We start from the raw sequence: 13,753 nt of genomic DNA on the forward strand, positions 1-13,753 counted from the left end.
TCCTGCCGCGAATTCCCCAGATGTCTTCAAGCAGAACTGCATCACCACCACAGGCCATACGACACGTGCCAAGTTCCACCGCCTGCCACAAAAACTCCAGGATGCTAAATGGCGGTTGGCAGATGGAAAGGATGGGTATCTGCAAAAAGGCATTGAGTCCATGGGCATTCCTCCTCATGGTGAAGAAACCAGATGGTTCCTGGAGGCCCTGTGGGGACTATCGTCCTTCTGACCTAGTGACAACACCGGACCTCTATCCCCTGCCAAGCATGCCGGGACCCTAACAGGACCCTGCATGGGCCAATATATTCACACAATGGATTTGCTCAGTCCTATTTTCAGGTACCAGTACATCCCGACAACGTTCCGAAGACAGCCATCTTCACGCTGTTTGGGACGTATACCTTCTACTCCACTTTCGGCCTCAGGAAGGCTGGGGCCGCATTCCAGTGCCATATGGACAGCATCTTGGGGGACCTATCTTTCTGTCTGCTACGTGGACGACATCCTGATCTTCTCCAGGTCCCTGGAGGAGCACCTGGGTCACGTCTGGGCTGTGCTGAAACGCCTTCAGGAGAACGGATTAGTCATCAGATTTGACAAATGTACCTTCGGAGTGGAGAACATAGACTTCCTGGGACACAGGTCTCTCCCACACAGTGTCCTTCCAATGGCCCCTTCAAGGTGGATGGAGTGAAGGATTTTCCTGGACCAAGATCAAGTCCCTGCAGGGTTCCTCCCAGCATGGTCAACTACTGCCGACGATTCATGCCAGACATCGCCCATCATGTCCCAAACCAGGGTGCTGAAGGGAAGCCAGAAGCACTGACTTGAGTGCCGCAGCAAAAGGCGTTCAACAGATGAGGAAAGCCCTTGCCAAAAACCACCACCTTAACATATCAAGACCCCACCGCCCCGCTGAGACTTACCACCGATGTCAGCAACATCACTTGCAGAGCCGTGCTGGAGCAGATAGACAGTTCCCCCTGCCTGCTTGCTTTTTTTAGCCGCGAGTTAAAGCCGCTGGGGGTGCTGCAGTGCATTTGACGAGAACTGCTCAGCAATCTACCAAGCGTGGCATTTCAAGTACCTCTTGGGTTGGCAGCCTTTCACCATCTGACCGACCTAAGCTATTTGGTATGCGTTCCGCAGTGGGAGGCATGGTGGCAAGACAACAACGGCTTTGGCGGCTGCTATCTCCGAATTCAGATACCAATCAATTCGTCCCGGCAAGAAAAACCCGGTAGCGGCGTATCAGGGTGAAATAAATTCAGTCCGCGCCTGAGCGCATTCTGGTGGTGAAGGAACAGGCCACAGACCGGAAAGCGGCAGCTTGCGCGCTGAAGTGGGAAGGGAGCGTGCCAATGGTGAATCGGTTCGACGCTTCTCTGCGACACCAGCACAGTACACCCACGCCCCCTGATACCTGTGTCACGAAGAAAGCAGGCGTTTGACATCATCCACGGGCTGTCCCATCCATCAGGATGAACAACAACATGCCTAATGACAGAGAAATTCGTGTGGCACGGGATCAGGAAGGACGTACGAGAATGGCGAAGAACTGCATACCGTGCCAGACAAGTAAGATCATCCGGCATAAGGAATCAAGCATCGGATACTTCCCTCAACCACATCAGCATTTCAGGCACATCCACGTAGACGTTGTAGGACCTCTGCCACAATCAGGGGGCGCCAGATACCTCCTGACAATCATAGACCGTTCCACAAGATGGCTGGAAGCAACCCTAATGGTAGAAGCATCAACAAGCGCCTGTGCGGAAACACTACTATCAAGTTGGATAAGCCATTTAGGTGTGCCGGACAATATAACTACAGACAGGGGCCGGCATTCTTATCAGCACTCTGGGTCTCCCTGGCATGCCTGATGGGGACAACACTCCACAGTACGACGGCATACAACCCTGCGGCCAACGATATGGTGGAAAGAACCCACTGTTCATTGATAGCAGCTCTGATGGCACGTTGTACTGATGAAAATTGGAAGGCACAGCTGCCCTGGGTCCTGCTGGGTCTCAGCACCGCACCAAGGGCAAACGGTGAGGAATCTCCCGCGGAGAAAGTCTATGGCGAAGCACTGGCCATACCTGGAGAATTCTTCCCCACAGAGCCAGATGACCCGGATAAGCCCCTCCCAAGGCTAAGAGAAATTGCAAAGAAGTTTGTGCCCTACTGAAAGACTTTTGCGGACAGGACCTGTAACTTCAGCCCAGAAGGCCTGAAAACCTGTACAGGCAGTCCCCAGTTATCGGCGGGGTTCCGTTTCTGAGGGTGTGATGATAACCGAAAATCACCGCTAACCAAAAATCGGCGATTTCAGCGCTTTTTCAGCAATTTTCGGGATCGAAAAGTGCTGATTTTCCGTTATCGGTGCCTCTGTTAGGTATGTATCGGTGCAAATACCCAATTATTGGTGCCAATAAGCGAAAATTGCCGATTTTTGTCAATTGACAAGCCCCATAAAACCGAATCGCTGTTAACCGAGCCCGCCGTTAACCGGGGACTGCCTGTACACACATCTTCATGAGAAGTGATGCCCACCCTTGACCAGACCATACCGAGTTGTCAGTAGAACATCCAAGGTTTACCTCGTCAACATCCATGGGCGGGAAGACTGGATATCTGTCGACAGGTTAAAGCCAGCCTTCAAATGGACAGCGGGACCTGGGAGGAAACTGGCAGACGTCCCAGAATTCCTCCACAAAACAAGACCTCGGATGAAGTGATCAGCATCCCAAAACGAAGTTGAGGACATCCCAAGGGCCGCACTAAGGATGTCATCTGCCCGGCAAAACTGCTGAACGATTCAGCAGTCAAAGCTGTCCCACAGCCGCAGATATCAAGAACTCGGGGTCGGCTCCTGCTCCCAAGAAGATACTATGATTAACATTCAACAGATTCTTCCAATCATTATTTCATAATAATTGTCTTGGAGGGGGAACACAGTACTTGTAAAGAAGTCTTCTTTACCCATTAATTACGATCATGTATCGCATCTGTCAACGCAGCAAGAATCTCACGTATATATTTGTATGTACAATTTCCTGGCCTTTTCGCCAATATATATTATATCACTGTATGTATATTATACCACTGTATGTACATTATGTCTCTTGTTATTGTTATCTGGTTGACTGTTAACAAACACAAATTGCTCTCACTCAGCGTGTGGGTCACAGTGACAGGGGGTCAGGCACCTCGTTTCCTTCTGCACGCTGCTATGTATACCTTTGCCCAGGTAATAAATCAATCAGTACCCAGTTCTGCCTTCTTTGACCTCACAAAGTACAAACTGTACTGTACTGAAGTTGTTAATTCTAGTGTTTCCCCTGTTCTCGAATGCGGGCCCAGCAGAGTGCTAGCCAAGAACTATACCGGCCCGTCCAATGACAGCAGTAAGGTGTAAAAAAGGACCATCTGGGTATCTTTAGTGACTGGGCAGGGCATAATGCTCTATCAGTAACATTGAGTTCTGTTGAGGAATAAGGGATTCTTCAACAGATCCTTATTCTTGGCTATGAATGATGGACAAAAGGACAAAAGCTAAGGATGGCTAGAGGTGAGTTCACTATCCTAGCTCCTGGTGGTGTTTTCACAATAGTATACTAAGAGTAATGGTGAACAAGGCCAACTCACTCACTATTGCCACATCGGTGTGAGAAGGGTGTATGGAAAGACAGGCAACTGCTACAGGGTGGGGAACCCTCCAGCCTCAAATCTGTTTTATACTCTATCTCTTGGCATCATTCTAGACAAGACCAACTATGAGAGAACTTTGATATTGGCTCATCTGTCTTATAGTGGCACCATAAAAGTACTGTAACTCTTTTGAGGACTCAAAGCAGCTACCAAAAATAGGTTTTTCTCATGTCAAAATCTGTGGTCTAAACCTATAAAAGTACTATCAACTTACCCATGAATCTTGCCATAAAAACAGAGCTTAGTGAAGTTCGTTTTGGCATAATGCATGTCCTTTACCATACATGTTATATCTATCATAACAGAGTAAATAAAATGACAGTGCAGATATTATTGTACTTAAAAATATAGTACATTTGATGGTGTACATCTTAACTAAAAAAAAATGGGTTGATAAGAAGAAAATGGACACAGTCATATTGAAACACTCCTAGCCTTTGATATTTTTACTACAGGACGGGGCACACTTCTGAAAAATCAGAAGAATTTTAATTATGACTTACATGATTATTTTGTTTATACTGAAACATTCTGAAACAATCTGGACCATGTATGATTGCTTCAAAATATTACAATACACATTTTCTGAATATTATAAAGAATACGGCACAGTTATGGTAGCGTTGGTAAATTTTTCATATTAATGGTACATAAATTACATCTGGACAAGGATTTTTGACACACTGTGTATTGTGTTTAGAATAAAGATATCTGATAATTTTAAAAATTAAGTACAGGCAGTCCCGGTTACAGGCGGCCTCGGTTGTCGGCGATCTGGTTTTACGGCGCTTGTCTAGGGGCGACGATAACTGGATTTTCAGTGCCGATATGCGCCGATCTCTGGTTATCGGTGCCAATCCCCACTTAACAGTAGTGCTGGTCCCTGGTTATCAGCGCCAATGATAATGGGATCGGAGCTATATCGCCCATTTTTGGTTATTGGCGATTCTCAGTTATCGTCACGCCGTAGGGAACAAACCCCTGCCAATAACCGGGGACTGCCTGTATCTGGAAATTTTGAAAATGGTTTCAATATAAAAAAAATTTAAAATATCGCAAATTTACCCAGACGTTTCCATTTCAGGTGGCTTAAGGCCCCTTAATGACAAGTTGTACACAACCTCTTCTGTTTTCTTTAGGGAGTATTTTAGCTCATCAAATTTCTTTCTGAGGTCATTTTTTGGAAAGAGCAATGAATAAGCAGCATGAAGATCTCTCAAAAACTGGCGTATCTGGAAAGGCCGTGTGTAGTCACCTGAAACAAAATGGCATTGAAAGTTACAAGAAACATCAGCAATTAACATGTACAATCTTTAACCTTTTAAAAAGGGCAGGTATGGTTTGCTTTTTACTCTTACCAGGGTAAATTACTAAGGGCTTCTGTAAAAGCTATTAAGTGCATATGAAACATAATTGGTGAAGCTAAGTCATTTATGTGAAGATCATTAAATATCTTGTATCTGAATGTTTTTTTTGGAATACATATTAAATACATATTCTTATTTGGCTTAAGAAAGATCATATGTCTACTGCTCAGCAATGACATTTGATGAAATGAAATTATTAATAAGTGCCATATTCACTCTTAAAAATTCGAAGACAGCATCAGACCCTTTGTACAAAAAACTTCACAACAGATTCAAATAATAAACAGGCTCAAAACATGCACTTAGAATTTAACTAGAAACCCAAGTGGTTACATGTCTGAAATTTCAATGACAATGCAACTATCAATCCTTCTGATTCCGATTATGCTGAATGAAATCACCTGTCAAAACTTTTTAAAAATGAATCATATTTTAACATTAGGTAGTATCGGTATGATGTCTGGAAGAAGAGTCACCACTAAACCAGTTCTAAATAGGGAATAAAAAATGTTTGCCATTTATCATATTCTTTTTATGGACCACAAAGAATTTCTGAATCTCTTATATTTTTTCTATAATACTCATTTGTGAAATGTAGACATTTTCATTCTCCCCTAACTTCTACTAAAGATTCTGGTTTGTATTTATTTTTTTTTTATTTTCAAGCATACAGGTAGACTTTCAATAATCCAATACCACTTGGATCTGCGGAGTGCCCTATTAGTGAAAATTCCAAGGCACAGAATTATTAACTCTAAAAAATTGCTAAAAAAAAATTGTACTTTTAAAATAACATAAATATATAACTGTGTAATATTTAACTCTGTTGTATGATCTCTATTTTTACCCCAAAAAATCACTATTTTATGACACACTCCATGATTTCTTAGACAGCTCACTGTAAGGCTAGGCTATATTACACATTAAAATAACTAGCTACACTTCATACATTATAGAAATTACCTTATTAACAAAAGCTTTTTACATGTTACAGAATTTGATAGGCTAGTACTTACATAAATATTAAATGAAAATTTTCCTGACAAAATTAATAACTTGGATATTTACCTACAGTTAAAAATTAGCTGATATCTTTGCACCATTAGGTGCGATCGGCATTCAAAATACAATGAACTCCCGCCTATTCACGGTTCTGAATTCGTGGCTTCACCTATTCGCAGATTTTTCTGTGGAACGTATATGCACATTATTTGCGGAAAATTCGCCTATTCGCGGTAATTTTTATAGAGAAATATTCACCGATTGCTGTATTTTCATGACGAAATGCACTTATTGTGATAAAACTATTAAAATACTCAGGTATAAGCATTTTTAGAGGATTTTTTTGGTGTTTGAACAATCAAAACAGGCAGTTATGTGTGTTTTTAGAGGGATGTCAAGTACAGTATTTGCAGATTTTAGCTATTCACGGGGGGTTGTGGTACTCATTCCCCGCAAATACTTGGGGCCGACTGTAAAACAAAATAACGCTTGGCTAACACGCTAGGCCTGTCTCTGTAATCATCTGTTTTCTACCTGGTGGCATTGAAATGTTTACATTCTTGTCTGAATTCTTCATGCTGTGTTCTTGTGCAGACAGTGTGAATCAGCATTGGTGACAATGTTGGCTATTTCAGGCTGATTTTCTCTTGTACGGTATTGTGCATGTTTTCTGTTTTTGCTGGTTTCCTCCTGTATGGTATTGTGCTTGTTTACAGTTTCCAACTAGGTGGCGTTGGAATGTTTATGTTCTTTTCAGAATTCTTCATGACCACCTATTAAGGTGTGGGGAGGCTGGGTGGGTTTCCACTTTAACAGTAGATAAGTATCCAAATAATTAATTTTATCAAGCAAATTTTCATTATTTAGATGAATCTTACCTACTGATAAAGTTAGCTGACTATCACATTGAATGAGGATGGTGGGTTAGTGCAGCCATAGAAACAATGTTCAACCAAGCAAACTAAAAGCTTTTTAATGAGGGGAAAAAAAGCTTCTCAACATTCCTGCCTGTTGTGTGATCCTAAGTGGCAAGTACTGCCCCCAAATGTTAGAACCACAACAGGGTGTAACACCCTCGTAGTGAGACTTTCAGAGGATCCTTACCGGGGAAAAAAGGACTCTATCTTGTAATCTCGTAGAGTATTAGTGACTCCTGTGCCTGAGTTGACAGCCCATAACCGACAGTCCAAAACTACAGACAACTACCACTTTCATATATGAAGGTGCGCTCCTATACACCACTGTGTACCTTCTTGCTCCCAAAATCCAATAGCGGGATTTCCTAACATCTAATGATACGATAGAAAGCAAGGTTCCTATCATATTTGGTTCAGGAGAAAGCGTCCCTGCTGCAAGGATAAGACTAAGGGATTTACATCTCATACTAAATTTGAATATTTCGCAAATAATAAGAAACATCAACAGTTACAATGCCCCTGAGCTGCATGACAACCTTCTCTAGCAAAAGGTTTTAAAGGAAATAAAAATATACTTACAGTACAGAAGCCATGAGGATTACTTTAAAAAATGGTAAAAGCTCAAGAATCATTTCTGTGTGCACTGACTTAAGCATTCTTGGACATAGGAGTTCTTGGTCTCCTAACACTACATATAAATACTTAACTCCTCCTCTTAAAGGTTTATGTCTGTTCAGGTAAACCCTTGAGTTCTAACTGGACATAAGATAGCTACTTCACTGCCTACCAAAGCAGTTAAATTAAGCACTGTCACATATCTGGGAAGGGCTTTCACTTCTATATCTTTTCTCTGAGCAATGAAAGAAAAGAGAGAGGTTGCCACTAGAACAAAGCCCACATATAAGAAAGGGCTTGAAGCTCACTAAACCATAAGACAGTCACTTCTTCATTGCCTACCACAAGCAGTTAAATTAAGCACTGTCACAAATCTGAGAAGGGTTTTCACCTTTATATCTTTTCTCTAAGCAATGAAAGAAATGAGAGAGGTTGCCACTAGAACACAAAGCTTGAAGCTCCCTAACAGACTTTGCTGCAGCAAGAGCTACAAGTAAGGTGCCTTCAAAGTTCAGAAGTGATGCCTTGGCAAATGGCTCAAACTGAGGTTATGTTAAAATCTGGAGGACTACATCTAAACTTCACCATAAACCATGACAGGAAGATTGAAATGCCCAGCACAAAAGATAGAAAACTTCTTCAAACTTTAAACAATTAGTGATATTACAGTCAGCATGATGCAGAATGAGTGTAATGTAAAGCAGTATCCTTTGATTGCTGTGACAGAAAACTGCTTTGCATACCAGAGGTATTGGCAGAACTTTAATCAGGGTATCTACAGAATGGGTGCTGGATATCACTCAGGACAAGGGCCAAGATCAATAAACTGACCACTGTGATTGATACACAAGTCTAACAGTGGAGGACCTTCTAGACTTAAGGATTGCTTCCTTGGCCATTTCTAGAAATGCTCTTAGCTTGTAACAGACAGCTGACAATCTCCATGCAGTCCAATGAAGCATGTGGAAGTCTGACGGAATCTTCTCAAATAAGAGTGTCTGAAAAGATCTTTCCTGAATGGAAGAGGACAATGAGCACCTACCACCAGGAAAGAAAGTTAGGGAACCATTTCCTTTGGGGCCACCATGTGCTATCAAAATCATCCTTGTGTTCTGCAAGAATCACAACTTGTTAAGTATTTCCTCAACAGAGCAAACAGAGGAAAAGCATAAAGGTCAACATGCGACCTTTCTTGAAGGAAGGCATCAACTACCCATGGCTGAGGATCCTGGCATGGAGGGCAGTAAACTGGGAGAGTAGTGTTTTGGGCAGTTGTGAACAGATTGGTGTTTGGGTCTCCCCAGAGGTTCCACAACTTCTGGCAAACCTGAGGAAGAGGAGACTATCTATCTGACTGAAGACCTTGCCCTTTTCTGCCATGTTGATCTTCACTAACAATGTTTTTCCCTACGATAAAACGAGGTAGAGGAATGATGTTGCTGGACTCTGTCCAAAGGAGAAGGAAGTTTCTTTGTTAGTCTGAACAAATCTCTTGATATGTGTCTCCTTGTCATCTTAAATAAGAACCGAGAGGTTGAATTGTCGGAAAAGACTGCAATCGTTTTGTCTCTACCTAGATGTTCTGCTTGCATAAGACCATTCCAAACTACCAAAAGCTGTAGGTTGTTTACCTTCCAACTCCCTGACATCAAATGTTTCTCAGAATGGGGCCCCCAATCTGCCTTCAAGACATCCGAGGACAGTGTAAAGGTTCTAAAGTTCTAAAAAGTAGTAGAAAATTGTCTATTGGAGAAAACCCCAAAAACAGATAAACAACTGACTGGATTGGAAAGGCATAGAATAGTCAACATTGAACAAAATGCCCAGCTCTGAGGTTTGATATAAAACATAATTCTTCACCCTCAAGGTCGTCAGAAACAAATTGGCGAGAACAAAACAGTTCGTCCAAATATGAAAGAACTACTCTGATACCAAGCAGATGAATCCATCCTACTAAAAACTCCAACACACAGGAAAATACTTTTCTTCGACTGAAGGTGTACCGGGATGTGGAAGTACATGTCCTACATATTGACAGAAATCATACTTTGCCCTTCCGAATGGCCGCCTGGACCAAACTGAATGACTCATCGAAAAGGGAGTATGTAATATGCATAAACTCGCTGAGACTGGAAATGCCTAAAACTGGCCTCCAGCTCTCTCCCTGAGATCTTAGGAACATGAAAAAATTATAGTAAAACCTTGGTGACTAGAATAAAAATAGCTCAATGGCCTCATTGCATAACAACAGTCTAATCTAACCCTCCCAACTCCAAACTTCTCTGTGTGAAGAGTGTGGAGAGAAGGCTATCAGGATAGGTTGATAGGGGTAAAAATATAACAAAAGGTACAACGTATCCTTCCCTGAGAACCATCATTACCAAACGTTCTTCTTGGAGCTCTGCACATGGCCTTTTGAGGATCCACACAGCCCACTTGAACTGGGAGTTCAAAACCTCAGCTTTGGTTACGGGTGTAATTTTTTCACTGAGAATGTGAGCCAGATCACTACTGAAGCAGACCTTGAGAGTGGTTTGGGAAATTCTAATGGAACGTATATGCAAAAAAGGCTGTAGGGGCAAGACCCTAGAGGGAAGACTTCAAAGATAGTGCTAAGAATTTTCTAACCTCCTGATTCGAGACATCTTAGGTGATGGCCTTACATACTTAGGGGTTAAGGAGACAATATGATGGTAAGCTGCCCATGGTTGAGCAGGGCTAATTTATACGCTTTGTACACAAATGTTTCTGTTACTTTCCATTTCTCAAAGGATCTACTTCCATGATAATGCACCTTGCCATAATCAGTGTTAACTTCTTACTCATTTTAACAGGAGCCAAGGTAGAAGTAAACTAAAGAGCGCTGGTCAACGGGATCGTCTTTGGTAAAAAGGAAGTGAAAACAGAACAACGTGAACTATGCACCACTTAAATACTAATGGAGAATCAACCAAATCATGGTTGAAACCCCTAAAGTCTACTGGAAGAACGGAGATGGAAGAAAACAGCAATCTATGGACGATGACAGTGAGGTGAAAAAAGCCAGAGAAGGTGACATAACATGGAACGTCAGCAATGACATCCTGGAAAGCCGGTACAGGCAGTCCCTGGTTATCGGCAGGGTTCCGTTTCTGAGGGTGTGATGATAACCGAAAATTGCTGCTAATCGAAAATCGGCGATTTCGGCAATTTTCGGGGGTTATCAGCACCAAAAAGCGCCGATTTTCGGTTATCGGCGCCTCTGTTAGGTGTGTATTGGCGCCAATACCAAATTTGGCGCCGATAAGCGGAAATTGGCGATTTTCGGCACCGAAAATTGCCGATTTTCGTCGCTAGACAAGCCCCATAAAACCGGATCGCTGTTAACTGAGCCCATCATTAACCGGGGACTGCCTGTACTAAGTACTGGACGGCTGGGAGACGACTGGGTGGGGAAGGTAGAGGGTTCTTGCATGATGTCACCATAGAACCCTGACGAAAGCTGGGGCCATCTGCACAACACTTAAGATGCAATTGCCAAGAAGCGAGAGCCTTTCTATCCCCAAGCTAACTTATGTCACAAGGTGATGAACACGAGGTGACAGATGGGAAAACTGAGTAAGGGGGGGTGAGGTTATCGTCTGCTCGGAGGACGATACAAAGTGAGTAAATGATAACAAGAATTGATGTGCTTCTCACAACTACTAAAGTAAATGTGATACAGTATGTCTGTATCCACAAATAAATCTACCAATTTGCATACTGTACACCACTATCACTCTCCAGAACAGATGATACGTAAGCCGGTGAATAACTCATTCGGAGAAATCGTTAAATTTGAACTGAAGATGGTTGAGAGAGGTGGCGAAGGGCACAGACCTTGGTCCCGAGATACGCCATGGTTCCCTGTCTGCAGAGAAAACCAATGGACCCAGAGCAGTCCAGTGGGCAGGCTACAGACAGACGCCAAGGCTCCTACACTTCTCTCACGGGGGAACTGAAACAGGTCAATCACTATGGGGAGGGGAGTGATCTTCGCCATAATATACACGGTCAAATTTCTAACCACAATAAAAGAAAATTTCAACTTGCCCATTTTTTTTTCCTGAACCATATACAGTCAACCCTCAGTATCTGTGGGGGATAGGGACCACAACCACCAGTGAACAGCTAAAATCCATGAATACTTGACATCCCCCTCTAAAAACACTGGTAACTGCCCATTTTAATAGTTCAAACACCAAAGACCCCCCCTCTAATAATGCTTATAACTGCCTATTTTAATAGTTCAAACATCAAATATACCTTAAACTATCATCCTTAAACACTTTAATATCATTTCAAAGACATCTTACAACATTACCTTTAAAAATATTTGGCTTACATCTACAAGTGAAAACTATTCAAGTTACCCCTATATTCAGGCACAGCCATTTTCTCTCATAGTTCCAGTTTGTTTCGTATTTTTGTTTATAATACTGTAATTCATATTTCAACGAGAGAGAGAGAGAGAGAGAGAGAGAGAGAGAGAGAGAGAGAGAGAGAGAGAGAGAGAGAGAGAGAGAGAGAGAGAGAGAGAGAGAGAGAGAGAGAGAGAGAGAGAGAGAGAGAGAGAGAGAGAGAGAGAGAGAGAGAGAGAGAGAGAGATTGTACAGCTTAATGTCAGTATGTCAAAATAAATGACAGTTAGGGCTACACCCCTCTCCCTCTTATCAACCAGAAAAAGACTGGGAATTCCGCAGAATTATACTAAAATATTCCTAATTTACTACATTTTATCATATTTTCCTAGTTATCCAAATGCAAAAAGCTATAATTATAGCATGTAAAATACGAAAAAATGAATGGCAAAGTAACGTCACATTTACCTATAAAACTAGATAAAACAAATAAACATAAAGATTACATATGCATAAAAAACTCTCTCTCTCTCTTAAATCAGTGAGAGAGAGAGAAACAATACAACTCGCCCTTCTCACTTGTATACACGAAGCATCTTAGCTACAAGCTTTTTGAGTGGCTATTTCCAACCCTCCCAGCCAATAACGTGTCGGCTTGGAGAGAGAGAGAGAGAGAGAGAGAGAGAGAGAGAGAGAGAGAGAGAGAGAGAGAGAGAGAGAGAGAGAGAGAGAGAGAGAGAGAGAGAGAGAGAGAGAGAGAGAGGTGGGGGCGGGTTTGCTACAAGCTCTGTGATTGGCTATTTCCAACTCCTCCAGCCAATAAAATGTCATCATGGAGCCTACGTGAAAGCAATATAAAATTTGTAACACGTACATATGTATGACTGCACTCATTCAATGATGGCTTTGTGAACTTCCTGGAGTTTTTCATATTTTTATGTTAACGATACAGTAATTCATATTTCATGAATAAAGGATATATAAAGTAACAAGAGAGAGAGAAGGTGAACTGATATTATGTTTACAAGTATACCTTAAACTACCATCCTAAAACACTTTACAGTAAATATTTTAATATTCTAATATTTCAAAATCACTTTAATATCATTTCAATATTACTTTAATATCATTTCAATAAGGAGGCCTCTCTTATACAGAGGGGAGAGAAAACTGGTTTATTACCAGAACAAAGCTTACAAACCTGTTTCTTTCCCAAGGTTTTCATAATTCTCTTTCTCTGTCTCTCTCTCTGAGTTAAGATATACATGTACAGTATTTAAATTTGCACGAAAAAAAAAATAGATTTTATTGATATTTTGCTGTGTTTACATTAATATTATTTGAAAACTAGTAATTCACCTTTTTATGAAAAATTTTAGTCATGAAAATAACATGAAAATACAGTAATTAATGAATATTGCTTGACGAATAAATCCATGAATGATTGAACTTTCTGCGAATAATTTAGAGATTTAGAAATAAGGGCAAATTCATGAATAGGTGAAGCTACGAATCCTTAACCGCGAATAGGCAGGAGTCGACTATAAGGAGCAAAAGAAAGTGGAGCAGAGAGAGTGCAAGAGGAATTAACCGAGGCTATCAGGTAGGATAATGGAGGAGAAGCAACACCGGAAGACAAAAGGAAAAGATAGTAGGCTTATGGTGTGCCATAACGAACTGTCTGCGTAATCTATTGGCCTCTAGCATCTCCTGATACTGTACTTCACAAATTTCCTCCCTTCATCAGATCACTACT

At 41.7% G+C, this 13,753-nt stretch overlaps 1 protein-coding gene across 4 annotated transcripts in view; it reads right to left on the reverse strand.

The window, feature by feature from the left end:
* Positions 1-4,148: 4,148 nt before the first annotated feature.
* The window catches only part of trsn (translin), an 85,697-nt gene continuing 76,092 nt past the window's right edge, over positions 4,149-13,753 (reverse strand). For all 4 annotated transcript variants that reach the window (XM_067083492.1, XM_067083471.1, XM_067083481.1 and 1 more), the window contains one exon: positions 4,149-4,972. In XM_067083492.1, the coding sequence (XP_066939593.1) occupies positions 4,779-4,972 (194 nt within the window). In that variant the 3' untranslated portion in view covers positions 4,149-4,778. The remainder of the gene's footprint in view (positions 4,973-13,753) is intronic.

This window comes from Macrobrachium rosenbergii, chromosome 3 (genome assembly GCF_040412425.1).
Source record: "Macrobrachium rosenbergii isolate ZJJX-2024 chromosome 3, ASM4041242v1, whole genome shotgun sequence".
NCBI lineage: Eukaryota > Metazoa > Arthropoda > Malacostraca > Decapoda > Palaemonidae > Macrobrachium > Macrobrachium rosenbergii.